The following is a 27,926-nucleotide window of genomic DNA, read 5'->3' as shown; positions in this document are numbered from 1 at the left end:
ACTTCTTAATGTAAAATACCACATTACAGACCAAAAAAAAAAAAAAAAATCAGCAAAAGTATTTTGTAAGGATCAGTTGTTGTAATTTACAATAGAATTTGCAATAGGAGTATTTTAATTTTCATAGTATTTAGAGATGATGTGTTACGTGCCTTTTTTCAATCAGGGTCTGGGGAGTTTATAACTACACAGCTCAGATCTGTCATTATGCTGAAAAGGCCCCCGCAGACCAGGTGCTGATAAATGACAAGGGTGTATTACAATACAGTTATTTTTAAAAAGTAGTCTTGGCCAGAATTTCTTGACTTCCACTTTCTACCAGTAAGATTATGATAGACTTAGTTAGATGACGCCACCTGCGTTTTGCAGTGAGCCTATGGTTTAGGCCTTTTCCTGCATGTCACTGTCCTCCTCCTCCAGGGTCTGGTGCTCTTTGTGAAGGCACTAGGAGTCCCCAGGACATCTAGGAAGCAAGCGATGGATGCATTTTTAAAGGGGATATCCCTGCCCATGTGCCCTCTGTCATGGAGCATCATAGGTCCCTGTGTCCCCAGCGCCTCTGTGACTGAACTCACTGAGTTGTTCTGACACTCCGTAACCCTTGCTCTGTCAGCCCTCATTTGTCCCGTGTCCTCTCCTGTTATCATCATCATCATCAGCCCCTGTAAGGACAGCGCCATCATTTTTGACACCTGAGAAAACTGAGGTTTGAAACAGTCAAGAAACACATCCAGGTGTCACGTAGTATAAGTGACAAGGTCATGATGTCACCCCCAAAGTAGTCAGAAGCATGGCTATAGAGGAATGCATGGGTTTGTTTGGAGCCGTCGTGGGGAGCACTCGTCACCCTCGATGGGAAGCAAGGGATGACGTCATGAAGAGACATTGACTGAGATGCAGGTTTGAAGTGTGGTTGGAATGTGTCTTTATGGGGAGGGTAGTCCCCTGCAGACACCAACGGTAACTAGATCAAGAGAAGAGGGCATGGCCAGGCTTGGCTAGATCCCTTGCCGAGGGAGAGCAGGGAGTTAAGAACTATGAATGTACTTGGGGCTCAGCCTAGGGCTACTCGCAGCCTTTGCCAGCTTCTCCGCATGCCCTACTCTAGGGGCTTCACGATTGTGACTGTTGTCTCTGGATGTTGGGACTGAAGGAAACCGCTGTGTGGATGTGGATGGGGCCCTAGCTCTGTGGTGTGCATAAAAGAAGGTTCCTGTCAAGCCGTGTAGAGATGTGGAAGGCTGAGGGAGGGAGTTAGCGCACTAACTGTGCCCAGAGGTCTCTCTGAGGGAAAGCCGGAGGCTCGGAGCAGCTCACTCCAGGGATCTTCGGGCATGCGGTAGCATATCGTCACTGCTGACTGTGGCGTTTCAGAAGTTCATTCCGTAATGAGTTACCTTTGTGTTGCTGTGACCGGATACCTGAGGAGAAGCGAGGGAGGGAGGGCCTCTTTGAGCTAACAGTTTGAAGAGATACAGCCCACATGGAAGGAATGTTCCTTGTCTCCTCACACCGTGGTAGAACAGGAAGAGGAGACAGGAAGTATGGCATGGCTCTACAAGACCTGCCTACCTCCAATGACTCACTTCCTCCAGGAAGCTTCCACCCCCTCCCGGTTTCCCAGTCCTCCAAAACCCTGTCACTGGCTGGGACTGTTAGCCTTCAAACCACAGCACATTCCCTTCATCACACTTCAGCCATGGGTAGCCAATCCACACCGGAAACCCGCACCATGGTGCTGCCAGCTCTTTTGCATAAAGTGTCTTTTGCTCCGACCACAGCCAGCGCATCCCTCGACGCTGAGGATTATACACAGGCTTCGTGCCCTTCCCTCATGTGTGACTCATTTAGATATGATTTCTAAAAGCAAAGTTTCAAGAAGCATGCTCTCTTCCCGTGTCACTCATGGGAAAGGGAATGTGGATGGCTGCTGCTCCGTGGGTTTCTTCCACTACACTGGAGAAATCTCGTGTTAGCCTCTCATTCTGGCTAATTAGGGGAACTGGGATTCGGGGTGCGGCACAAGGACACCCAAGAAAGCTGTATGCATAGACCTTGGCTGTGACCAGCATGTCCCTAAAGCCAGAAGGAGTGGCTTCTGTGGTGCTTTTCCTTATTATTTGTTAGTCAACATCCGATGGCTGTGGGCTGGGAGGACCAGGGCTGGGAGGCAGGTGTGACCTGTGTACTTGGGGTAAGTAGGAGTAGAAGAAAGGTTAGTTCCCATGGGTGCTGTTCCTTCCACAAGTGCTATGGGGTCCTTCACACCATGCATAGACCAGACCTAAGGGGTGAAGAAGACAAGCCATGGGTGATACACAGCACTCCAGCTGCTTAGGGATTTGTAGGGGACCATGAGAAGGCATCCCGGGAAGAACTGTGGAGAGGACTTTAGGCACTTCTTTACAGGACACTGGCCCAGAGAGGAGCCAGAGCGGACACAGGCTACAGAGGTGGAGGGTCTAATGCAGCAGCTCTCGGGTCTTGGCTGCAGCTTGCAATTACCTAGGGAGTTGAAAATGACAGAGTGGCGATGCCCGTGGCCCAGGGGCTCTGAGGGAGGGTGTCTGGGTGCAGGCTGGACAAGACGGTGCCTGAGATTTCCCCAAGGGATTCCATTGGACTGCCTGGGTGGAAACTCCAGGCTAAGAGGAATCTTGGCAGGATGTGATGAGGTGTGATCAGGTTCTATGAGTTCAGGGCTTTTCCTGCTGGAAATGAGAGAGGGGGAGACGAGGGGAGAGTTTGACCAACAGGCCGCAGCAATGTGACCTCACTAGTTTCTTCTACTTCCAGTGGGGAGTAGACATTGAGGAAATGCCAAGAACGGGGACCATAATGTGACCATCTGTGTGCCTTCCTCCTGGGCCTTGGCATGAAAAATGGCTGTGGGGTAGATGTTTGCATCCAGGGAAATAAATCTATGCTGCAGAGTGCCCAAGAATGGTTCGGTTCCTGGGACCCAGAAGCCCTGTGCCATCCCACGGGCCTAAGAGACGAGCCCAGCCTGGGTTTCTGGAGCTGTCATTTGGCCTTACAGTGGGCCAGCATGGGAAGCTGCTCTTTTCTCTGAGCAGGTAAATACCATGGATGAGACCCTGCCTGGGGTCCCAGCTGTGTCTCGAGGCCCTGGGAAGTATCGGGAAAGGGGTGGCTTTTGTTTGTAACACTGCTTTTCCCTGGCCTTGGCTGCAGGTCCCAGCACGTCCCTTTCTCCCACGCCTGACCCGACAACACAGTCAGATGCAAATCCCACTCATCCTCATCTCCCTCCAAGCCCGCTGTCTGATTCAGCCGACAGGTGTTTGGGTTTTTTATTTCTTTTCACCATAAATGTTTCATAGTTGCAATATATGACAGGGAAGAAAATGGCACGGGTGCGATTTATTTAGTTTGCTGTTTAATTTAAATTTGAAAAATTCACCCATAACCCTTTGGGGCATTAAAACTATTGTTTTTTAAAATTATCTTTAATAAATAATTTTTTTTTTAGTGGGCTATGGGGCTGAAACTCCAAATCTTATTTCTCTGCCTGTCACTGCTGGGCTCCAGGTGACAAACTGTCTGCCCTATTATCTGCAGAAGCGCAGGATTCTGTGCACAGAGTCACATGGCACTTAATGAAATGACACATCTGAGAGCCACGCCGGTGGCTGATTTGGTCACCGTGCAAATGTCATAGCGTGTATGCGCTCAAGAGAGGGTCACACATGTCATCAGTTAGTATAATCTTTGGGATCACTGTTGTATATACATGGTCCAACACTGACAGAAACGTCGTGGCAGTTGACAGGAACATCCAGGTTCTGTCCCAGGACGGCACTTTGCCGAATAGGGGTGGTGTGGCCTGCAGGAAGGGGCCCGGAAACAGCACAGTGAGCAGGCCTGAAGGTGGGAACCTGAGCCAGTGTTCTACTGAATGCCTGCATCCTTCCTGGGGGAAGCTGGAGAGCGGAGGAGCGCGTCCTACAGCCTGCAACCCCTGCCTTGTGCAAAGGGCTGCGTTCTTGTGGGTGAACTCATGAGTGCAGTCCCACAGCACACGTTCTGGCTGTGACCTTGGCCTCTGATTCTGGAAATTCATTTGGCAGCCTGGAGAGCGTTCTGTTTTTCTAAGCCTCCTAAGGGCCCCGAGGTGCAGTCTGGGCAAGGCAAGGGGGAGCAGGAAGCTTTGCAAGGCCTTAACGGCCCATTCATCATTATTGTTGCTGAACCTGCACCCTGGCTACCATGACTGTTGGTTCCAGGGGACTGGCTGGGGCCAGTGAGACTAGGGTAGACTTTGCAGCCTCTGTGTCCTTTCAGGGGAATGAGTAACTTCAGGTATGGAAGTCACTTGGGTTCCTGGGAACTTGACCTTTAACCCTCTGTCTTCGGTAGCAGCATTTCCAGAAGAAAGTGTGGTTTCCTGTTTGGACTCTGACCCCTACATGTCTCTATCAGAAGAGTCTCTATTTTCTCCAGAACCCTTGAGCTAAAGGCTCCCCTCTTCCCTGGTGTACCCCACTCTCACCCAGTGTCATCCCTTCAACGTGACACTTAGACCATTTACTTTTTTCTTTAAGATTGAACCTAGCCCCTGAAGCCCCGAGGTCTGTCTGGGTCTTGAGTCCCAGCATACTACCCCTTGGCCCTCCTGTGACCTGGCCTCCTCCTCCTCTCTCTCCAGAGCCTTTGCTCAAGCAGGCCGATCCATGTAGGACCCTGTTAGTTTCATGTCTGGATTCCCCTGTATGTATTCAAAAGGAGAAGGGTGCAGTCCTTGCCTCCATGCCCGGGTCTTGGGTTTGATTCATTTCCCAGGACCCCAACATGGAAGGAAAGAATGATCTAGTTTTTCCCATGAAGCATGCCCTTGACAGTGAATGCCTGTCATTTGGTTGCCCCAAACATTTAAAGGAGTCGATAGACTCTAAGTGTGCCTCTGCATGTCTCCTGACAATATGCATGCCTGTGTGACCTGACCCCTCACAAGGCAAAGCATATCACTGGCATTCTAGAAGTTCACTCATTCTTCTTCCTCCACTGATCTCTGCCCCTCCATCCTCTAGTTCCTCCTCCACCCTATCATAGATTAAACAGTCATATAATATGTACATATTGTGTAAAGCATTTTTTATGTTTTTAAGACCTATGCTTTTTGGTATATGGGCTCCATACACCATACACTACTCAGTTTTTATCACGGAATAGTATTCCATTGGGTAAATACATGCCGGTTTGTTTATCTGTTGTCTTATTGGTGGCACCTGAACTGTTTCTATTCTTGGGCTATTATGAACAAACCTGCTACGAACAGTCTTCCAAATGCTTTGTTGTAAACGATTTTCATTTCCTTTGGGAGCATGCCCAGCATTTTACTCACCAAACCACAGACTCGGTGCATGGCTGCTTTCTAAGAAATTGCCAGCTCTTCCCCCCAAGAAGTTATATCATTTGACAGTCCCCAAAGCAGTGAGCAGGAGAGGCCACGCACACTCTTGTCGAGAGTTGCTATTGCCGTGAGTGATTTTCGCCATTGGTAGGTGTGTCGGATTTAGTTTGTAACTGTGTCTCCGCACAGTACCTGATGATGTGCACACACTGGGGACCAGTGACTGAGACATTTTCCATGTGTTGCTGGTCTCTTGTTTATTAACTTTGTAAAGTGCCCATTGAAGGCCTTTGGCGTTTCAATTAGGTTGTCTTTATTATTGAGTTGAACTACGTTATACAGCAATCTACTGCCAGATATGTTTGCTTGTGTTTTCTGCTATTTTCTTTTCATTTAACAATATTTTGTTGAGTGGTTTTTAATTTGATGGAGTTTACTATGTCAGTGTGTGAGAGTTAGGACTTTCTGAGGCCTTGTTTGCCTGTCCCCGAGTTCTAAAGATGTTGTATATTTCTCTTAAAGGACTAAAGTTTGGGCTTTTACATTTACATATACATTGCATCTAGAATTGCTTTCATGGTGTCAACCGGGGTGAACTTAGTATCTTCCTATAAAGATAACTGATAATTGAAACTCAGGCATTTATTGGAAGTACTTTCCTTACTGAATTACTTTGGCATCTTCAGAAAGTAATTGCATAGTGCTGTCTGCCTCCAGACTCTGCCAGTGTGTTGCTCAGTTTATGAATCCATACACCAATTGCATACTTCTACTCTCTTACCCACTGTAAGTCTCAGAGTCAGGTATTTTAAGTTCTTCCTCTAGTTTGGTTTCCTGTGTTCTTTGCATTTCTATATAAGTTTCAGAATTAGATCTGTAATGTTTACCCCACAAGCATGCACTGGAGCTGTAGAGAAGTTAGAGAAAACCAGAATTTAAGTACTGAGTCTTCCAGTCTATGAGCAGAGTATAGCTCTCCATTTCTTTCGAGTTTTGCTTTCTCTCTGAAATAACTACTTTGTGTGCATCCCAGAAATGTAGTTATGTTGTTTGGGAGCCTCCAAGACTGCCTGTTTGTTTTATGGTTCATTAGAAAGACTCAGAGTCTAAGGCAGTGGTACCATTTTATTACAGGGAGTGGATGGGCGAACACAAAGCCATGGCAGGTAGAGCTGGGAGGAGTCCTGGCCACGCCCACCTTGCTGCTCCTTCTCCAGCATTGGAAAGAAACCCATATGCAGTGTCATGAAGGGACTCAGCTTCTCGTTCTCTTTCAGTTCACAATACGTTATAAATTCCTTTTATTTTCTTCTTTGGTCCATGGGCTATTTAGAAATTTTGGTTTGAGTTTGTTTAATTTTTTAGATAGACATTTTCTAGATATTTTTCTGGAAATTCCTAATTTATTTCCATTTATTGTCAGAGAACATACTTTGTGTTGTTTGAATCCACTTAAACTTTTTTGTTGGAGCCAAATGCAGGTCTCTTTCAGTCAGCATTTCAAAAAGATTCATTTGAAAAGGCTGTGTTCTTCTTTTGTTGGGTGGGATATTCTATCAGTCTCAGTTAGATAAAAGTGATTACCATATTCTTCATATCACTATCAGGAACAGGTCTGTCATTTTGCCATTTGGTTTTTATATGTTCTCCTTTTGTTTTCATTTCTCTATTTCTTTATACAGACTTTCTTTTTCATTATTTGAACAACTTTTAAAATGTCATTCTTTGATCTTTTGGATTTGAGTTATATCTTATTTTTTTAAAGATTTATTTATTATGTATACAGAGGAGGGCGCCAGATCTCATTACAGATGGTTGTGAGCCACTATGTGGTTGCTGGGAATTGAACTCAGAACCTCTGGAAGAGCAGTCGGTGCTCTTAACCTCTGAGCCATCTCTCCAGCCCCCATATCTTATTTTTAATAATGCAGAATTATTGAGAATTTCTTAACAATAGAGAGTTACTTAGAATTATCATACAGCTTTAATTCCCCACAGTGTTTTTTGTAACAAGAATTGCTAAACGGTCTTATTAATATAAAACCTGGGGCCAGATATTGGGGTAAAAGCTGAAAGATCAGAGAAGCAGAACAACCACTAGCTTACCTCTACAAAATCCTCAGCGTCGGGAAAGAGAGTTCCTGTTTCCTCATGCCTTCTATATCTTTCTGTGTCCTGCTATATTACTTCTTGAGATTAAAGGTGTGTGTCACCACTGCCTGGTTCTGTTTCTCTCATGTAGCCCAGTGTGACCTTGAACTCACAGATATCCAGAAGGATCTCTGCCTCCTGAATGATAGGATTAAAGGCATGTGCCACCACTACCTGACCTCTGTGTCTAATTTAGTGGCTGTCTCTGTCCTCCCATCCCCAGGCAAGCTTTATTGGGGTACACAATATATCACCACAGTTTTTAACCTAATAGTCTATCAAATAACATAGAACATAAAGCCTTCATGTTGTAAGACCCAGTTGGTGCCTATCCACCTATCTATTATGCTGTAGTTTTCATATATATCATATCTACATACATAGTAAACGTCACCAGACAATGTTAATATTTTTGTTTTGAACATACATGTTTTACAGAAATTCAGAGAAAAATACCAAGTATTTGCCATTCCCTGAGCACCGAAGTTTGGGAGAAAGGCAATGTGTATATGTGTTCTGTTCTTCCCTCTCTCTAGCTAGTTTTGTGTGTTTGGGCAAATTCCACAACCATTCAGCCTCACCCGCCTCCTTCTGTGACATGTCAGTAGGACCCTTATGTGCCTGCAAGGCTTCACAGAGCCATATAGTCTCACACACACCCTCTCCACTCTGGGCTCTCTAATTCTTGAGAAGTTTCATAGGAATGTGACGTTTTAGACACTGAAGCTGTTGCCAAAGGACATAGACAATTTCTCCATCAATCCTTCAAAAATCACCGCCATGCATGTGAGGATTAGATGCAGGCAGAGTGATGTGGCCACTAACAAAGCCCCTGGCTGTATTTCTGGTCTCTCTGCTGGCAGTTTTGTTGCAGGGTGATGAACAGTGCCCTGGATTTATACCCACTGTCTTCTCCTCTCTGGCATAGAGCTCCTGAGTCTTGTCATGGGGAACAGTTTTATCCCAGAGGTGTGTTGTGTCTCGTGGAGACCTCTCGTGATGAAGGCTCAACACTCACAGCTCCAGTAGGCAGAGTCAGGGTAGACAGGTGGCCCATCCAAATGATCCCCAATAAATTATTACCCAGACAACTTTAACAAGAAGTTCTCTAATTCTTGCTTTGAGGCATGAATTCTGAATGGAATCTTTTGGCATATTTTCAGCACAGTGGTGCCAATATCTGCAAAACTGAAAAGTTAGGATTAAAAAAAATATAGCCAAGTTTAGCTCTATTTAAAGTCAGAATGCCACCTGATTGAGCTGGCTTCCACCTGTGACCCTGTCTCCCTCCCATCATCCAGGTCTCCCAAACTTGAGCAAGGAGGCTCTTGCTTGTGCTTGGGTGAAGTTTTGTGTTTGGCAGGGGGTAGAAATCCATCTGGGCCGCATGGGATTGATGTGATGTCTAGAGAGTCTAAATGCTGCTCCATTCATGTTTTTGTTTCCCTTTGTGGGGGTGGGGTGCTGTCTGACCCCTCACATGCCTTCATTTCTAGTGGGGCATTTCCAGAACAAATTGGATGGGCCATCACCATGTCCTAACATTTCTCGGCTGACGGTGTCAACCCTTGGACTGACTAGTCATGGCTGCAGTGTTCCAAGGAACAAATGGCTAAATGTATGGTTCCGTTTTCTTGTCAAGATTGGGGGTGCTTCCAGTTCACTTTTTGTTCCTCACCCCTTGGGGGCCACCTCTTCTTTCCCACATCCCCGTGCCTGGAACATGGTCTAGCACTTTCTAGATGAATGAATTCATACGGGTGACACACCTGATTTTGTCTCCTAGTAGACAGTAAACAGGACCTAACCATCTTCACCAGCCCAGTCTTTCCAAGTTAAACTAGAAGATGGCAGTAATTAAGCATTCTTTTTGACTCTGGGGGTGATTATTTACAAGATGTAAGCAGGAAATCTGATGAAAGATGTTTCCAGAACCTCAGGTCACAGAATCACAGAACTGTCTTTTGCTGTTGGCGTCTCATTACTCACTTGGGTGCACTGGCCCTGCCTATTCGCTGGCTCTCCAGAGAGCTGATTTATTAAGCACTGGTCTGGAGGCTCACTTCTAGCTTGCATTAATCAGAGTGAAATGAAGCCCTGGTGTCATTCTGTAGTTCTGTGACTCTCCTGTTGAGACTCCTACAATGGGACACTGGATCTTTGCAATTCCCTCATCCTGTTGACAAAATCTAGCAGGCACGTGGCCTTATACTTTGTTTGGCAAAAGTCTCATTTGCCATCGACAATTCTTTAAGAATGAAACATTAGGCAAAAAAGAAATGTCTTACTAAGTCTGTTGTCCATAATGTCTTCTTGTCACTGGGCAGTGACGGGACCTAGCTGGGGGAATGACAGGATGAACGGAGAGGCCCCAAGTGTGCTGCTGTGTGTGCACCCCCCAGGAAACCATCCCACCTGAGCTCAGCTCTGAGCTTCACAGGAAGTGAGGTCACAGTACCAAGTCACCAAACCCAGATTCCTGAGACACAGAATCCAGCCCTGAAAGAGAAAGCCAGAGAGGACGGCATCATTCCTGTGGTCACAAGTCATGGGTCATCCCACGGGTTCGTTAGCACAGCCCCTGGGTCTGCACTTTCAGCCTCGTCTTGGGACTTGTCAGAAATGAAGTTTCAGCTCCACGACTGGGTCAGAAACTGTAGGGTAGAACCTGGCTGTCTTGGCACCCCTTTCAGGGACCTCACACATCCCATCTTATTCCGTCCTCAAAAGAAGGTGATTGCTCTTAGATGTCAGCTTGTCTAAGTTAAAGAACACCTGAATAGCTCTCTCTCTTGGTATGTCTGCCTGGGAGGGTAGTTCCCGGAGAGGTGGGATCTGAGTCAATAAACTGAGAAAGAAGCGCCAACCCACAACTGATGTGGATGAAAACGACCCGAGGGACATTAGAAAATTGAAAGGCAGAGCAGGTGTTTTCCTAGCCTGGAGGTCCATCGTCACTTCCTGCATGATGCTGCTGCAGGTTCTTAGTGACTCAGACCCCAGCACCAATACATCGGACCCCCCTGCCCTCTTGCTCACACACAGCATCTTGTGAAACTGCCACCTCCAGCATTTCATCCATCAATGTGCATAACAAATCCCTGTGTCTTTCAATGTACCTGTGTCCCCTGAGTAACTGCCTGATGGAGTGAATGCTGTTGCTTACACCGTGAGGAAGAAGCAGAGGCATGGTGAAGCCCCTAAGCACTCAGATTTATAGCTGCAAAGGGAAGGATCCATACACCTGTCGCCAGGTAGGCTCTGGCTGAGGGGACAGTTCGGTGGGAGAGCTCTTGCCTAGTTATTTAAGTCCCTGGGCTCTGTCCCGCATACTGCAAAATGAAAAACGCCCAAAAACCTATTCTTTTTCTGCTTGAACAGTGTGGTCTCAAACTCTAACGTGGAACGGAGCCCCTGGAGATGGTTATTAACATGCAGGTTCTGATTCTGTAAGTCTGAAAAGAGGCTGTTGGTAGTGCGTTATAATGAGCTCCCAGGTGTTAACAATGCTGCTGATGCACTGACCGCACCCTGGGCATGACTGTGTCCTGAATTACCTCATGGTCCCCAGGCCTATAGACCAGCCTCAAATGAGGCTCAGAGAGCCCTGAATACTTGGGGTCAACTAAACCAGGAGGCCTGACTCTTGGGTGAGGATGGCACATTACACATTTAGCAAAGTCTGAAGAAATAGCTTGGTGTTTAAGACTGCTTACTGCGCTTCCAGAAGACTAAGTTCGGTTCCTAGCACCCATGCCAGGTGACTGACTCCTATAACTCCAGCACTAAAAGACTCTACACCCTCCTTTGGATGCCCAAGTGCACCTGCACTCGCGTATGCAAGCCATTCATATGCATAATTGTAAAATAAAATAGATTTAAAAAATCATTTCCCTGAGAAAAGCCATGAAAGCATATCTCTGTAAAGGCCCTTCCAAATGAGCGGCCACCAGCCTGGCAGGTCAGGGACGCTTGACTGAGGGACACCTATAGTATCTGAACATGTCACTGTGGCATTGCAAAGGACAGTGACGCTTCAGCTTTCCCAAGAAAATATTGGGCAGCAGAGGAGAGTGAGCCTGCAATGAGCTGGCATTCACTAAGTCTCGGGGGAAGACAGCTTGGGATTTGTCTTTTGAATCTTGTGTCACCCTAAACATTCATATGCCCTTTCATCCATGTCCGACCGCTGCCCGCTGCTTGGACATGAGTGATGTTTTGAATGTTGTTCAGATAAAAAGGAAGAGACGCTGTCACACCGCCTATTAGGTTCACAGCTGTAACTGTGGGGAGGAAGCCTGCAGCCCCTCCCCACCCCCTGCCTGCCAACACACACACACACCAGGATCAGCATCAGTGCACCCAAGTCGCTGTCTGTCCTGGTATTGTAGGTTGCTGAGAACCAGCTCAGAATACATAAAAAGGAAATAAGCTGTGGCAGCGGCGGGAACTGAGCTCCTGGATGCTGACGAGGTGTCTTGTTCCATGGCGGGAGGCTTTTCTGGCAGGGCTTTTGAGGTGTGTGAATCTGCAAGTGGGTTTGGAAAACGACAGCAGACTGAGAAAAGATCTTTGATCTGTGCATCAGAGCCTTTTGTTTCTTGAGAAAATGCTCATCATGGTGTTTCCACTGAGGAGAGATGATCAAAGATGTCTGCGTGACGCCATGATGCCACTTACGGTCACTTCACTCGGGGCACGTGAAGGAGGGTCTCCAGGGACTCGGTTCCTGTTGTCAGAGCTCTGCACCCAGTACTTGAGCTTGGTTAAGCACCAAGTACTTAACCAGAGTTCTGTCACATTCAAGAAAGCCTTCGTGTTGTAGTAAATAAGAATATTGATTATTTTTTGAATTGTTTAGCAAGCCAACTCTGTGAGCTACCCTGATTATTTAAGCAAATGATATCTTTGTTCATCCCAACCATCTATTTACTGATTTCTGTAATATTTGTGGGGCAGAAGAAACACAGAAAAATTTGATAGTACAGATAAATCTGAGTTTGAAAATAGTGATCAGGGCTGAGGAGATGGCCCGGTGGTTAAGAGCACTGACTGCTTTTCCAGTGGACTTGGGTTCAATTCCCAGCACCCACATGGCAGCTCACAACTGTCTCTAACTCCAAGATCTGACACCCTCACACAGACATACATCCAGGCAAAATACCAAAGCAAATGAAATAAAAGTAAATAAATTTAAGAAAGAAAAGAAAAATGGTGATCAAAACTTCCCTTCAATATAGCCAGCATTATTTTTAAATGACTGTACTGGTTATTTTTCGTCAATGTGACCCAAGCTGGAGTCACCTGGGAAGAGGGAACCTCAAGTGAAAATTTGCCTCCATCAGATTGTCCTGGGGGTATGTGTGTGTATGGGGGGGTCATTTCCTTGATTAACGACCAATGTGGGAGCGCCCACATCTCTGGGCTGTAGTCCTGGATTGTATAATGAAGTAGGCTGAGCAAACCACGGGAATAAGCCCATTAGCAGCGTCCCTCTGTGGTCGCCACTTCAGTTCCTGCCTCCAGGTTCCTGCTTTGAGTTCCTACCCTGACTTCCTGTAACCTGAGAGTCAAATAAACCCTTTCCTCCCCAGGCTGGTTTCGATCAGGGTTTTATCACAGCCACAGAGAAGCAAATGAGGACAATGACCGAGGAGAATTGCTCTCACTTCCCATTTTATTACAGATGTGTGGATGGATACGGCACTCTTTGTTTATTAAAACATGCCGTTCATTTTAGGATGAGAGCTACAGTACGATGTGCCCTAGAGACGCTCTCAGAGGCTCAGAGAGCCAAGGCAGGCCTAATGGTGTGCTCCGGTATTTGGTGGTCTTGATTTCTCACCTTTATCAGACTTGGCATTATCAAAGAATAAGGGTGCATTTTTTTTTCTGTACTGTATTTGCTTTTCACTTTTTTAGAAATATGACACTTGACAGAAATTGCTTTATCTGTTTTTTTCCTGTGAAACTTTTTATGAATTAGTGTTTTTAGTGAGAGAAGTATTAAGTATAATTAACAAAGGCCAATGTGATGGCCCAGTCATTAATAACGATGTCTTCGCCACAGGTGTAAGGGAAGGACCCCAGTTAACTCCAGTCTCTTATGGATTCATCTTAGACCTAACAGCCACTACACCCCAGACACTGTTAGCACTGGATACACAATAGTAATCAAGTTAGACATAGCCTCCATCCCCGCTGCAGGGGACAGATGAGTCAGAGAGACAAGGTTACAGACTGTGTTAAATCACTAAGAAGAGTCCACTGAGAGCAAGTCACTGAAGGGCTTGACCTCATGAGGGACTGAAGTGGGAGGCAAGTGTGTGAAAACCTTCCTGGTGGGAGCCACGTGAGAGCAAGACCAGCCGAACAGGGCGAGAGGAAGAGAGCAGACTGAGAAACTTCCCCGCAGAGACTGGGCCCATATGAACTGGAGACAACAGAAGCGTCAGAGAATCAGAAGATAGAAAGGTGGCCAGGAGAGCCTGCCGCTGAGAGCCCAGGGAGTGTGGCTGTGCTCAGCAGTGCAGCTGGGGAGCCAGCCGGAGCCAGGGCCCTGGAAGTCTCACTGCCTGCTTATATATGCATTGCTGAGGCCAATGAGAAGAGGACGTTTTTGTTTTATTTTGTTGTTGTTGTTGTGAGACAGGGTCTCTCTACCTAGCCCTGGTTGTCCTGGAATTCACTCTATAGACCAGACTGGCCTCAAACTCAGAGATCTACCTGCCTCTGTCTCCCGAATGCTGGGATTAAAGGAATGCACCAGACAATACTTTTTTAGGAAAAGTTTATATATAAAAAATTTTGTGATAAGTTTAAAAGTTTTTAAAGTGTTTTTTAATAAAAAATTGGAAGACATATAAGTGACTACCCATTCACTTACACACTACCTCAGTACAACGTGAGCATGTGACTCCGTCATGATTCCCTCTGTGGTCCTGAAACCATCCCTCATTGCCTCCCATTGTCTTATGGCTTACCGACTACTAAGCGATGGGCACACATCAGTGTAGCTCACTGCTTGTCCTAACGGCATGCATAGTAACTAGGGTTTAGTAATGGTTTTTGTTTCTAAGGTAGAAAATGGACAGATCTTATAGTTTCTCTTGAGTTTGACGAAGAACATAACTCTAACTCCCATATCATCAGAAAACAACCGAATTTTAGCCTCTCACAAGTTCCCCTGAAACCCTTTATAGCCTGTCCCTACCTACACCCCTTCTCCTGCTGCTCCAACAGGGCCAACAAGGCCTATTCTGCAACAATATCAGGCTTTCTAGAGCTTCACACAGTGTGTTCTCTGCGGTCTGCCTCCTTCTGATTACCAGCTTTCTGAGATTCATCTGGGTTGTGTGCATCAGCAACATCTTCCTGTTCATTTTGTTGTTTGTTTGTTTGTTTGTTTGTTTTTTCAGTATATTATCCTGTTAATGGAGCCCTGGGCTGTTTCCAGCCTTGGGCTTCTTTGAGCATCCTTGAATGAGTTACTTTTGTGATGAAACATTTTTGTATCCCTGGGGTAATATTTTGTCATGGAGCTGTTCTTATAAATTGGTACAAAAGAGCCAGACTGGGTATTTATTCAAAGGGATTGCGTGATTCTATCTTCCCCGCAACATGTGAGTATTCCAAGTGTTTATCCTTGACGGCTGCTTCTCAGCTATTCTGTTGGGTAAGGGGGCGATATGATCTTCCTTTAAATGTAGAAAATCATTTATTCAAGGACTTGATGGAGATTCATAAAGCCAATGGGAATCCCTGAAAATGTGGAAAAAATATTAAACTCGGTGTCACTGAAACTTACCCAGCTTCATGACATCTGGGATTTTTGTCTCTTGTAGGATAATCTAAGAATGTCATAAACCCTTTCCACGTACCAATTTCTTTTTATCCAAGATAGGTGCAGAAAATAGGTATATAAGTCATTTACTGATAATAAATCATACAGAGAATTTAAAGCAATTCTTTACTATATGCATACTTTTAACGTGTGTTAAAGACAACAGCAAATTTGCATACTAATTAGATTTACATAAAGGACTAAATGTTGGCTGAGCATTCAATATTGCAGAACACAGATCATTTTCCAGGTTTTTGAGGGTCGGTCAATATTTTAATTTTATAACCGTCAATGTTGAGAATGCCAATTCACAAAAATACATAGTACAAAATGATAGACGCATGCTTGGGGCCATTTCAGAAGTTATCAGATATCCTGTCCTAACCCAAGTCAGAATTCAGGAAGATTTGCTGAGACTTGAGTGTGGTACGCTGGTCTCAGGGAGACTTTGCCTGCTAATAGTTGAGAGCATCTTGGACTGTGAAGGATAAGAAGAGAAAGACCCATGCCACCCTGATCTAAGCTGACTTTGTTACTAAGACAATAAAATCATGATGTTTTACTCACTTTGAAAACCAAACATCCTGACACAATGCAGGCCAAGGAAATACTAACTGATACTTACATGCTGAGGAACAATGGTAGGTTCATAGTAAATCTTTTTTTCTATAATTAATGTTTCCATCAGAGCAGAAAAAAATAGCAATCCATAACATACACCAGTCTGGAGTCTGAGCTGAGGTGCGGCACTCAGCGCTGTTGGCACCACGTGGATGGCGGTGTGTGTAGTGCAAACTGCCCAAGTTGGTGTTCTGGACCAAGGCTTTGGTGAAGTCATGTGATGCAGTACAAGCAAGTACTGCTGGAACACCTGGATTGATTATGTGCTATTTTTGAATTAATTTTGGTTCCTGTGCATTCAGAAAGCTTTTATTATTGCCAAATATTTCATGCTTTCCACATTCCCATGACCCCATACGCCCATATACAATTGTGACCCACAGTTTGAGACGTGTGGGTCTAAGTGAACCCAAGAGGCTTTCACACCACAGTAAACTGAGAGTATCGATTGTAAAGGAATATTCTTTAAGAAAAAAATGACTCTGAAATTGTACACATATACACAGAGAGAGAGAGACAGAGAGAGAGAGAGACAGAGAGAAAGAAGAGAGAGATTGTAATGCTTTTTGGAGTTGAGCATAATTACAGGCTGAAAGTGTAGCTCCATGATAGGGAACTTGCCCTTCATGTCCAAGGACCAGAAACTATCTCTAGGACTATGAAAAAGGAAGACCCAGCCAGAAAGGGAGGGTGGATCGTGTGAAGGTGAGCATAATCAGGCATTAGTAAATAAAGCATTTAAGCACAGGGCAGCAAATTTTGTGGAAACCTATGATATTTTAATTAAGGGTTTAAAATTATAATTATACACACACACACAAGCTGCAAGCTTCTAAGACTTGCTCGAAAATCACAGGTCTGAGCTCTGACCGTTTCACGGACCGAGGACAGTAGAATTCACTGCAGAAACTATCGCTTTCAAAGCCTGTGGCTCTAGCAGCAGCGTGTCTTGTCACCATGCCCAGGCATTCCTACACAGAAACACACTACATTTTAACCTTGACAAGAAGGAAAACATGTGTGTGCTAGAGAAAGAGACAACCCTGAGGATGGGGAATCCTGATCTTGCTAAAAGCACATGACAAAGCTCATACCTTCCCAGAGTTCTGGGGAAAGGCTCTTTGTGCTGATCTGTGAGGTAGTTCCAGGCTGTAAGATGATACCAGGCCTGGGACAATGCATTGGAGCCCTTTGCCTGAAGAACCTATAACAGGCAATGGGCTATCAAACTAGAGAAACCATGGTTAACAGTTCTGTGCACTACCTGTGTGGTAAAGCAGGCAGGGCACCAAACTTTAAACCTCAGTCTCCTGGCCATGCAAGTCCAAGGGAATGGTTTGTAATGATGCAATTGTAAGCAGAAAGCTCCAGCACTCGGCTAACACAAGAAACGGCTGTGGTCGTAGGACGAAGCTCATCCCTCTTCCTGCCCCTCAAGTCCCTGAGCCTCTCCTGGACCCCTCAAAGATTATGGCGCTACCCATCCCTTGCTTGTATTCTCCATGAAATCCACTAAGGGTTAAGAGGGAATTCATTTTGGAATAATTCCTCCTGAATTATGAACTTAGATCTCCAGGAGAGATTCTTGTTCTGAGTGGGGATTTTTTTTCATCCATGTGAATCCTGTAAAGTGAGGGTACTCAGATGAAGCATGTAGATCATCAGTCAGAGAACATAATCTGAAAAGCCCAAGCTTGATGGGATGTGACAGGAGGGGAGCTCCCACTATGGTAAAGTGGGTCCCCAACGTAGCATCCCGGGCGGAGGCTGATACAGCCTGGAAGACTGTTGTTGTGAAGCATGGAGGGTCTCTAGCCCCTGCTGCTGGCAGTGGGTACAGAGCCCACCAGAGGCCCGTGTGCTCATGTGGAGGCAGCAAGTTCAGCTCAAAGCACCAAGCGCTAAACATTGTATGTGGAGAAAGATGGGCCAGAGCCATCCCAGCCAATGGAACTATACCTGTCCTCTATGTCCCTGGTCCACCCCACCCCACCCCTCAGTGGCTGGGACACATTTTTAATCCCCAATTAGAACTGTGCTGGCTCCAATCTAGAGAGAACTCACGACCCACAGTGTTGGCCATGGGAGCCATTTTGATGAGCTGTGAGCCTATGAGAAATGAGAGAAGAGTTTGGGGTCATTTATTATTGTTTTTGTTTTTCATAATGTGGGAAGCCATGGGCTTTGCTCCTAGAGGTATATGTATGTTGGTTAAAGACAGAAAGCTTTTAAGCAAGAGCTGACTGAGGAGAAAGAACGAGGCAAGGGTTTTATTCATATTGAACATATAAAAATGTGCGTTGAGCTTGGTGGCTTTGTAGAACATGGTCTTTGTTCCTGAAGGAAAACATGAAATGATGTTCATGGAAGAAATAATAAAAGGTGCCATAATTATGGGGTGAGAGTCAACAGCCATGACTAACATGACCGAGATATCACAGGTGGGCCATGGGTTCTGTATGGACATTTTGTGAAGATGTGAAATGGACCGAGTAGAAGGGGGTTGTAGGAAGCCTCATTGTAACACCTCAGTTGGCCTGGCTGTTTCTGTGTGTTTGTGTGCATGTTACTGTGGGTGTGTGCATACAGGTTCACACCTGTGGAGGCCATAAGTGGATACGAGTTTCTTCCTAGTCACTGTCTACCTGCGACATTTTGCCTATATGTCTGACATAAGGAAGCTTCCCGGCCATCACAGATGATGCAAAGTCATGCTAGTCTTCCTTCACTGTCAGTCCCCTGCATTCGCCTGTCTTGTGAAAACTTGACCTTGCCTCTGCACTGAGTGCTGCACAGGCTGACTGGCCCGAGCCCCGGGTGGAAGCAGATGGATTTAGCAGCGAAGCAGTGGGATTCTAAGTGTGAATGGCAATGTGCCCACCAGCAGGGCCTTAGTCAATTGTAAATGCAAGAGATGCAGAACCCATGAAAAGCATGTGTGTTCTTCCTAGTGTTGATGACTTCGTTGGGTCATTTGGCTGATGTCTATTGAACATTTGCACCAAATCATTAGCATGAAGCAAACCTGATAATGAGAAAAAGAAGTAGGTGCAAAATGGCAGCTAAAGTTCAGGCCTCGTGAGGAAATGGTTCATCAATTGACTCTGTCAGCAATTGAGGAACATTTCAGGAACAGTTCTAAGAAACAGAAACTTTAGCTTTATGCTGGACTTTGTATTTCAGAAAACAAACGTGACCTGCCTGAAACAAACAGGTTGCATATCAGGTCATTAAAATCTGACTTGAGGCCTGGCCTCTGTTCTTCCGCATTTCTACAGACTGTCAAGATGAGCTAGCTAGCGGGAGGTTTAGGTCTGCCTGGAGAGTTCCTCCCTTGGGCCCTTTCCTGCTCTTAGGCTCCTGACCGAGTGTCTGAAAGCAATAGAGCATTTGTGGTCTTACACTTGGCGTGTGTCTCTCATCCCGTCATGCAATGCGTGCAACACCTTGCTTTCTGGAAGTCTTCAGAGCCTTTTATCTAAGTTGTGGAATTCGACAAATGACATACAATCTCTCTTTCTCTTTTACCCAAACTTCGGACTGACTCTAGATTCACAGGATCCATCGTGATTCCGGGGATAACTCCCAAACAGGTGAGAGCATTGAATGTTTACTCTCTGCTGAGGGGTGCTTGGTCAACCCAGTTTATCTTTGCTCGGAAGGGGTTCAAGATGACATTTGTCATCCTAGAATGGGGACTGCTAGAAATCTAAGTGCTGGTATTGGAGGGCTAGAGAGCCCGAGGGGCAGCAGGAATCTGTTACAAATCGTCTCTTGGTTTGTGGCAACCTTCCCTCCTAAACCCCTCCCCTTCTGGTGGTCCGTTCCCCGCCCCCTCCCCCGAGACCATGTAGAGCAGATGAAGCCAGCATAGACTGGTCTGGGGGAAAGGCAGACCATCAAGGACCGGTGAGAGAGCACAGTTAGGGATTACCCATGTTCGCATCCCTTTCTCAGTAGTAGTTGGTAACTGCTTTTCCAAATGGAAATGTGGCTGGACGCTGGTCCAGGAGGCTAAGCACTGGGTTCCCATTTCAGCTCCCTACTCATAGCTTAGACCTTGAACAACACTCAGATCTCTGGTTTCTTTATCTACAAAGTGAAAGGGTGACTTGGTGCACATCTGCTTGGTGGAAGGCCTAGAATTATCTGACCGCTGGAGAGGGAAAAAGTTAATTATGAAAGCTTTGCAATTCTTTCTCCTGTAAGGATGGCCGTCAAGCATTCTCTTCTGCCTGGGCACCTGATTAGACCCTGGATTAGTTGTACAGTCCTTCTCCTTGATTCCAGAATGATTACAGTTAGCCTACACTGAATGAATTCATTTGCACTTTCTGGCCTTCAGAATTTCATTTGCAAAGTGAATTAACAGCACCTGCCTCGCTGCTGTGATGACCAAAGAAGATGTACTTAGCTGTAGACCATCTTTCTTCTCCTTTCAAATGTTTCCTAGGCCAGAACAGCCTTGAATGGTACAATGACAATTCATGTACAGGCACCCTTTCTCAAATACTTCCATTAATTTATATCACATTTAGAAGGTACTACCAAAAAAGCTGCAATAAGCATCCCCCTGTCCCTTACAGTGCCCAGCATGACCTTGCACATCACAGACACTCAGCCAGTGCTCAGAGGTCCTTCATCAGTTAAAGGTCTCCTTCTAGGAAGCATACAGTCCACTGTTTATCAGCTCTTTGACCTTGTCCTACCTTCCTCGTCTTTACAGCCTCAATTCCTTGTGGGTATACTGGGACTAGGACTATGTAGCCTTCAGAAGGGATGTAATTGTTAAATGAGATCAATGTTATATTTAAAATACACAGCACAATGTCTGGCGCACAATAGGTTCTCAGTAAGTAACTATTTTTAATGGGAGGCAGAGTCCCTTTGCCACTGAGTTCTTTTCTATGATTAAAATTTTTACTTCATTCTATGGGCATCTGTTAAGAATGAATAATGACTCAGGCGGTGGTGGTGCATGCCTTTAATCCCAGCACTCAGGAGGCAGAGGCAGGCAGATCTCTGTGAGTTTGAGACCAGCCTGGTCTATTGAGTAAGTACCAGGACAGCCAGAGCTATATAGAGGGAAAAAGGAATGAACAATGAATTCTCTAATGTAAATGCACCTCACTGAAGAAAAACTTCTTCAGACATAACCAGTTCTGTTGCTATCAAGTCTTAGAATCTAAGAATCAGGAGGAATCATAGCATCTAGCTTTGATCATTTTTGTGTGTTGTACAAACGAACCAATGTACCTGATAGCAGGTACACTCTGTAGCCTTACTGTGTGGCAGGCACTGTTCTAAGGGCTATTCGGGGATTAACTCGGGTACGGCCCACAATAGCCTCTGAATGAGAAACCATAATTATTCCCTTTGCAGACGATGAGACACAAAGTTAAGTCACGTCTCCAAGGCCGTACAGCTACTCTTTGGCAAACTAAACCAGAACCCGGACACTTTGCCTCTAGAGTTGTTTTCTTCAGTTTTAGGTTGCCTCAACCTTTTGATGCCACTGGCAACTCTTACAGAAGTGAGCACTATGACACCGTGCTGGTTTTCCTGCATTAAATCCTGCTTTAATGGCCCCTGAGAACTACTCTCATCCTGCTGGGTCTTGAGTTGCCTTCTCTTCAGAGTGGTTCTGTCTTAGGGCTACACTTCTCTTCTCATTCAGGAGTTACCCGCAGGAAGCGAATGTGCCCACGGTGCACATTTCTGAGGCCAACACTGTCACCTTGGCATTTTTCAACAACCTGGTACTCATTGGTGATGTGTGATTCTGGCATCAGCACCACAGAATATTTCAGTGTTGAGTCTCCCTTCCCATGGTCAGCAGGACATGGTCACTTGATGAATCCACTCCCAAAGAAGGTAGATGGACGCCTAGAGGCCTGACTTTCAGAAGTGTCCCAAACTTGTCCCAACTAGCTTCTCAATGCAAATATCCATGGATTTCATTAGGAGTTTATTTCTCCCTGACTGTTCTCCTAAGAGCTTCCTTACCCAGGCGAGTAGAGTCAAGATGAACCCCCAAAACATTTCCTTTAAATTTTATTTTCAGGATGACATTTTAGTTATGGAACTAAATAACCCATAATAAGCACTGCTTCCACAATGTAACGTAGTCCCAGAAGAAAAAGACATTGTTTTCACACTAGATCATGTTGTATGTGACTGATCGTTTTGTGTTGATTTGAAGAGAAAGTAGTTTCTCGATTCTTGAATTTACTTTCTAGAGTTTCAGATCTTCTTTAGAGCATAAGGGGAAAGGTGTAAGTTCACACTCTAATACGCTGACAGCTGACCTCTGTCTCCTCTGAACTCCCCAGAGCCTCATTCATTCAGACACAAGAGCCGAAGGAAAGAGTCCATTGATGTGAAATCAATATCTTCTCGAGGCAGCGATGGTAAGAAGTTCCTCCGATTTCTTTGACCTTTTGAAAGTGTAGAAAATGACAGAGGGCACCAGCGTACATTTCATCCACATAGAAACTCCAAGGAGAAAAGATTTCAGCTGGAGGAGACTTTTCTTCCAACAAACGGAGAGCATTTTAGGATTTAAGTAAATAAATTCTCTTGGCCTTCTATAGTTGTTTTCTTCTCCCTGAAGGGACCATGGGTTGTTTCTTTCCTGGCCCAAAGTGTGTCAGACCACATAATTACACAAGCCAAGCAGTTTCAGCCTCTAGGCAAGGTCATCCTTTGGGGGCTGGTGGCAGGGTCCAGGCAGGGTCCCGGCTTCCTAGACTTAACACACACCCATTAATGAAAGGCCAGAAACTGAGTCAGGATCTCATGAAACACTCTGTGAGTTTAATGAATCAAGCCCACGTAACCAGCTGGATTTGTAGGGGTGGAAAGGGCAGCGTCAACCTGCAAAGTCGTTCCTGGGAGTCGGGAGAATGGGAGACACAGAAGTGCCAGGGTCGGCAGGTGCCTGGGAAGCTGCAGGCAGGGGCTGGGGCTGGGGCTGGGGCAGGGGGCAGGGGGCAGGGGCAGGGGCTGGGGCTGGGGCAGGGGGCAGGGGCAGGGGCTGGGGCTGGGGCTGGGGCAGGGGGCAGGGGGCAGGGGCAGGGGCTGGGGCAGGGGGCAGGGGGCAGGGGGCAGGGGCAGGGGCTGGGGCTGGGGCAGGGGGCAGGGGCAGGGGCTGAGGCTGGGGCAGGGCCTGGGGCTGGGGCAGTGGCTGGGGCTGAGGCTGGGGAAGGGCAAGGGCAGGGCCGGAGCTTCTGGGGCTGCAGAGAGGCCTTGCCAAGGGCTGTGCACATGTGAGCACTTGTGGGAGGGCAAAGAGCAGAGGGTCTGAGTCAAATCTGCAGGTGCGCCCTTGTGAGAAACAGAGGAATGTGGGCGGAGAGAGAAAATGTGGGAGTGGGTATTCCAGGGGCCAAGAAGGAAAGAGAATGGAGTGGAAGGGAGCTGCGGAGGAACGTGAGCTGGAGAGTAGAGAGCGGGGTGTGTGTGTGTGTGTGTGTGTGTGTGTGTGTGTGTGTGTGTGTGTGTGCGTGCCTGGTTTTCCTGTGGCGCTGAGGATGGAACCCAGGATCTCACACACATTAGGCAAGCTCTGTACCACTGAACCACATTCCAGCCCACATTAGATTTGTTTTAATTTGGCAACTGGAAAGGCAGTTCCAAGGGCCTGAGAAGGAATCCTTAGTCCTGCGATGGAGGGGAGGGTGTGATTTAAAAGAATACATGGAAAGGTCAGGGGAAGGAAGTGACAGACTTCCCAGTCCTTTGGGTCGTGATGGAAGGACTGAAGACCCTAGAGACAAGCCAGAGAATCTGCAGAGCAGGACAGGCTGGCAGGTGGCATGCAAGTCACAGAGAGCAGGATGATGAGATAGACAGGGTGTTAGTTATTTGGCCGCATTGTGTTCTTACCCTGCAAGGAAATGTCACGAAACATGACAGAATCGGCTAATAAGAGTTTTATTAGAGATAAAGGGACAGAGAGTGTGCAGGCCTGTGGGAGAAGAAGAAGGAACCGGGAACATGGCGCTGGTTTTTTTAAAGGCTGGGCGTGCCCAGGTCATGTCACTACTCCACACATGTGTGTAGATCACATGGCCACATTGCGTGCTTACGTCGCCATGAAACGTCATGGATCCTGGTCACGCGAGACGCCTTGACCCGGAAATGGCTATTTTGACCTGGAACTGGCTAGACGGAAGTGTCCACTTGGCATATGCAAACACACCTGGCCATGGGGGTGTGTTGTGAACCCTTCACAGAGCATATTAGAGAGGACAATGGCTGAGGGCATCTGACCCAGGCTGGACCCTAGAGTAGGCTCTGTGGTCCCACACAGGCAAGGTGGGAACTGGGAAGTACAGCAGAGTCTGGCAATGGCTGAACCCCGGGTTCTAGAGCCCCATTGAGGGTGACTCGATAAAGCTCCCCTCTCTGGAGCAGGTCTGACCTCTAGAGTGCCCCACAGGGAAGTTAAAGAGTTGATGAAGACAGGCCTTTAAAGGAAAGCTTCTACTATTTGAATCTTAAACCACATCTAAGAGTCACCTACTCAAAAAAAAGACATTTTAAAATCAGGCTGTCCCAGTTAGAGTCAGAACCGTTAGGTTCTGAGCGTCATGAACCTTATAGCCAAGGAAGGAGCGTGGATGGCCAATTCATACGGAGACACTTATTCTCCAGTTCTGACATGGGGTAGGTGCATGCTCATGTGTCCTGTGTCTTTGGAAGGAAAAGGCAGGACTATCTGAAAGGGGTTTTAGTGACCATGGGAAAGGGAGTCCTGTGACGTCTCTGGGCTATAGAGACAAGACAGCAGTGTCTCTCAGCCTTCTCAGAGTCCCCCTGGGGAGTGGGTCATGCCAAGCCCTCCACCGTCAGACTTTCAGGCAGAGCACCTTCCATGCATGTGGGCCTGAGTGGTCAGCCCTGTAGGGACAAGGGCCGGTCAAAGGCACTGAATTGTGGGGAAGAAGGTCCTAGAAGAACAAGGCCTCGTCTATGAGGGGGACTTCTCAGCTAACCCAAACCAAACCACTGGCTCCAGATAAAACTCCCCTGCCTTCTCTCCAGCTCCAAGCCTACAGAATCGACGCTACCCGTCCATGGCAAGGATCCACTCCATGACCATAGAGGCCCCCATCACAAAGGTAAGTGACAGCTGCTACCTCCACTGCACAGTTGGTGCTCAGGCCTGGGTTGTGCTCCAGATCAGAGTTAACAACCTCGTGGGAAAGACAGGTATTAAGCAAACACATAAAAAAACAAATGTGGTTACACGATCCAGTCAGTGCCGTGAAGGGCTCTGGGAGAGACGTCAGAGCCGGTCTAGAGGAAGGCTGGGGCAAGTCATGTTTGCAGCAAAACTAAAGCCCGAGAATCACATTGGTGAGAGGGAGACTTCTGGGGCAGGAGCAGCAAGGCCCAGCATGGAGAAGGTCCATCCCTGAAGTTGCACAGAGACGGTCCACGGAACTGAGCAGAAGCCAGGGAGCCTGGGGTGTGGCCCGCAGAGGCGAGATGATTATGGCAGAGCTATGTGGGCTCTGTTCCTTCTGGTCACTTGGACCAAAAATAGGTGGTTTGTATCTTATGTGTAGGAAGAGCCTTTAAGGGGTTTAGGTAGATACGACATGGTCAGGTCCACACGCCCCTGTGAAGAGTGCAGCCACCAGGCTAAGGATGGGTAGGAAGTGACAAGATCAAAACAAGCCAAAAGATCACGTGGGCCTTTTCCGGAATTCCATGCAGGAAATGGTAGTGGCAGTTTGGCTAGCATTGAGGTGGCAGAGGTAGGGAGAAAGAAAGAGATCAGAAAATGTCTAGGGGGAGAATCACTTGGACTTGGTGAGTTGCAGGATGGGGTAAGAAACCAGGAAAGATGTGTGAGAGACAGAGCAGGCCTTGGGTAGAAGAGTGCTTGTCTTCAGCCCAGGAGAAGAGCTGGTCTCTCACGATGTTACCATTTGCTTGATTTGTGAGAAGGGAGATAAGGCTGGGCTTTGATTTTAGGCACAGAAGATATCATAGTAGGTGAGTTAGGAAGGCTTTTGAAACTCTCCAAGTCTGGGGTCTGGAACGTAAACTTGAAAATCTCACTATGGATCTCTGGATTGTGTGTGTGCCCAGAGTCATGGAAATGAAAGGTCATTTCTGGAAGGGCCACACCGTGAGAGACCCAAGGAACTCCAACCCATGGAAGAGAGCTAGGGAATGTCGTCAGCAAAGGATCCTGGGAAGCAGGGTCCTGAGGTGGGATACCACAGGGCAGTGTGGGCTGTAGAGCGTGCTTCAGAAAGGGGGGTAGAGTGAGTCTGCCCTCTAAGCTAGGCGTGTGGTCACTGATTTCTTCTGAATATGTCTGCCTTCTGAGAAGAAAGTAGTATCTCAGTGTCCTCAAGTTTATTCTTTCTCTTTTGGCTTTCTTAGGTTATAAATATAATCAACGCAGCTCAAGAAAACAGCCCAGTTACAGTAGCAGAAGCCTTGGACAGAGTTCTAGAAATTTTACGGACCACAGAACTGTACTCCCCTCAGCTGGGAACCAAAGATGAAGACCCTCACACCAGTGATCTTGTTGGAGGTCTGATGACTGTAAGTGATAAGGAAAAACCAGAAATGCAGCATGGTGGCTAATACCCTCTAGCCTTTAGAGTCTTCACACTGCACTGTGGCCTCATGTAGCAGAAGCACCTCTGTATAGATGGGCATCAGCATAGCTTGAGGCAGCTTGTTAATTTCTTTAGGTCATATCTAAGATGCTTATCTGTCCAGCTGACTAACCACAGCCATGGAAAGAACCTTCAGAAGTCCTATTAGAGTGGGAAACTGGCAGATGACTGAGGACTAAATATACCAGAGAAACTCCCATTTCTTGGTCTTCTCTGTCTGAATTAGAGGGCTGGGTTTGAAGGTTATAGCTGCATTTCCTTGAGCATCAGACTGTGTCTATACAATTAGCCCCTCCCAATCAATAGGCTCTGTATCTCGTGAATTCAACCAACCCAACTGGAGAGAGAGAGAGAGAGAGAGAGAGAGAGAGAGAGAGAGAGAGAGAGAACAGAAATGTGAGTGAGAGACTGAGAAGTGTACACTTGCACTAGGCATGGCATACACACACACACACACACACATACACACACACACATACACACAGATACACACACATATACACACACATACACACACATATACACACACACACATACACACACATATACACACATACACACACACACACACACACACACACACACACACACACACACACACACCTGTTATCCCAGCACCCAAGGAAGCTGAGGCAGGAGGACCAACGGTTTGAAGCCAGCCTGAAACGCACTGTAGCTGAAGTTATCTCCACTCCCGCCCAGGCAGGCAGCCACTCAGACTCAAATAAACACACAGATGCTTATATTACTTACAAACTGTATGGCCATGGCAGGCTTCTTGCTATCTGTTCTTACATCTTAATAAACCCATTTCTATTAATCTATAAGTTGCCATGTAGCTTGTGGCTTACAGGTATCTTGCATCATGATTCTCATCATGGGGGCTAGCAGCGTCTCTCCACCTTAGCCTTCCACTTCCCAGAATTCCCCTCTCTCCTTCTCCTGCCTATACTTCCTGCCTGGCTACTGGCCAATCAGTGTTTTATTTATCAATCAATCATAGCAACATAGATTCACAGCATACAGGACATTCCACAGCAATGTACAGTAAGACTCTGTGGAAGGGAGGACAGGATGGAGAGAGGCAAAGAGGGAGAAAGAAAGAGAGAAAGGGAGAAAGGGAGAGAGAGAGAGAGAGAGAGGGAGGAGGGAGATAGAAGGAGGAAGGGGGTACATTTGTATGGAACAAGTAGATGCATTTGTACTGTTGGATGCAATAAACAATCCCAAGATTTTACACAGAAGGATGTACATTTATTATGTGTAGTTATGATTCTGTCTTACAGAAGAT

At 46.5% G+C, this 27,926-nt stretch overlaps 1 protein-coding gene across 8 annotated transcripts in view; it reads left to right on the top strand.

The window, feature by feature from the left end:
* Positions 1-27,926, top strand: part of Pde8b (phosphodiesterase 8B) — a 227,246-nt gene that overhangs the window by 175,622 nt on the left and 23,698 nt on the right. For all 8 annotated transcript variants that reach the window (XM_016000316.3, XM_016000315.3, XM_042261646.2 and 5 more), the window contains 4 exons: positions 19,540-19,582; positions 22,322-22,399; positions 25,038-25,114; positions 26,394-26,558. In XM_016000316.3, coding sequence (XP_015855802.1) covers positions 19,540-19,582; positions 22,322-22,399; positions 25,038-25,114; positions 26,394-26,558 — 363 coding nt within the window. The remainder of the gene's footprint in view (positions 1-19,539; positions 19,583-22,321; positions 22,400-25,037; positions 25,115-26,393; positions 26,559-27,926) is intronic.

Source organism: Peromyscus maniculatus, chromosome 15, assembly GCF_049852395.1.
Source record: "Peromyscus maniculatus bairdii isolate BWxNUB_F1_BW_parent chromosome 15, HU_Pman_BW_mat_3.1, whole genome shotgun sequence".
NCBI classification, from domain to species: domain Eukaryota; kingdom Metazoa; phylum Chordata; class Mammalia; order Rodentia; family Cricetidae; genus Peromyscus; species Peromyscus maniculatus.
The sequence above is the reverse complement of the archived record's forward strand: the minus strand, read 5'-3'. Positions and strand labels throughout refer to the sequence as shown.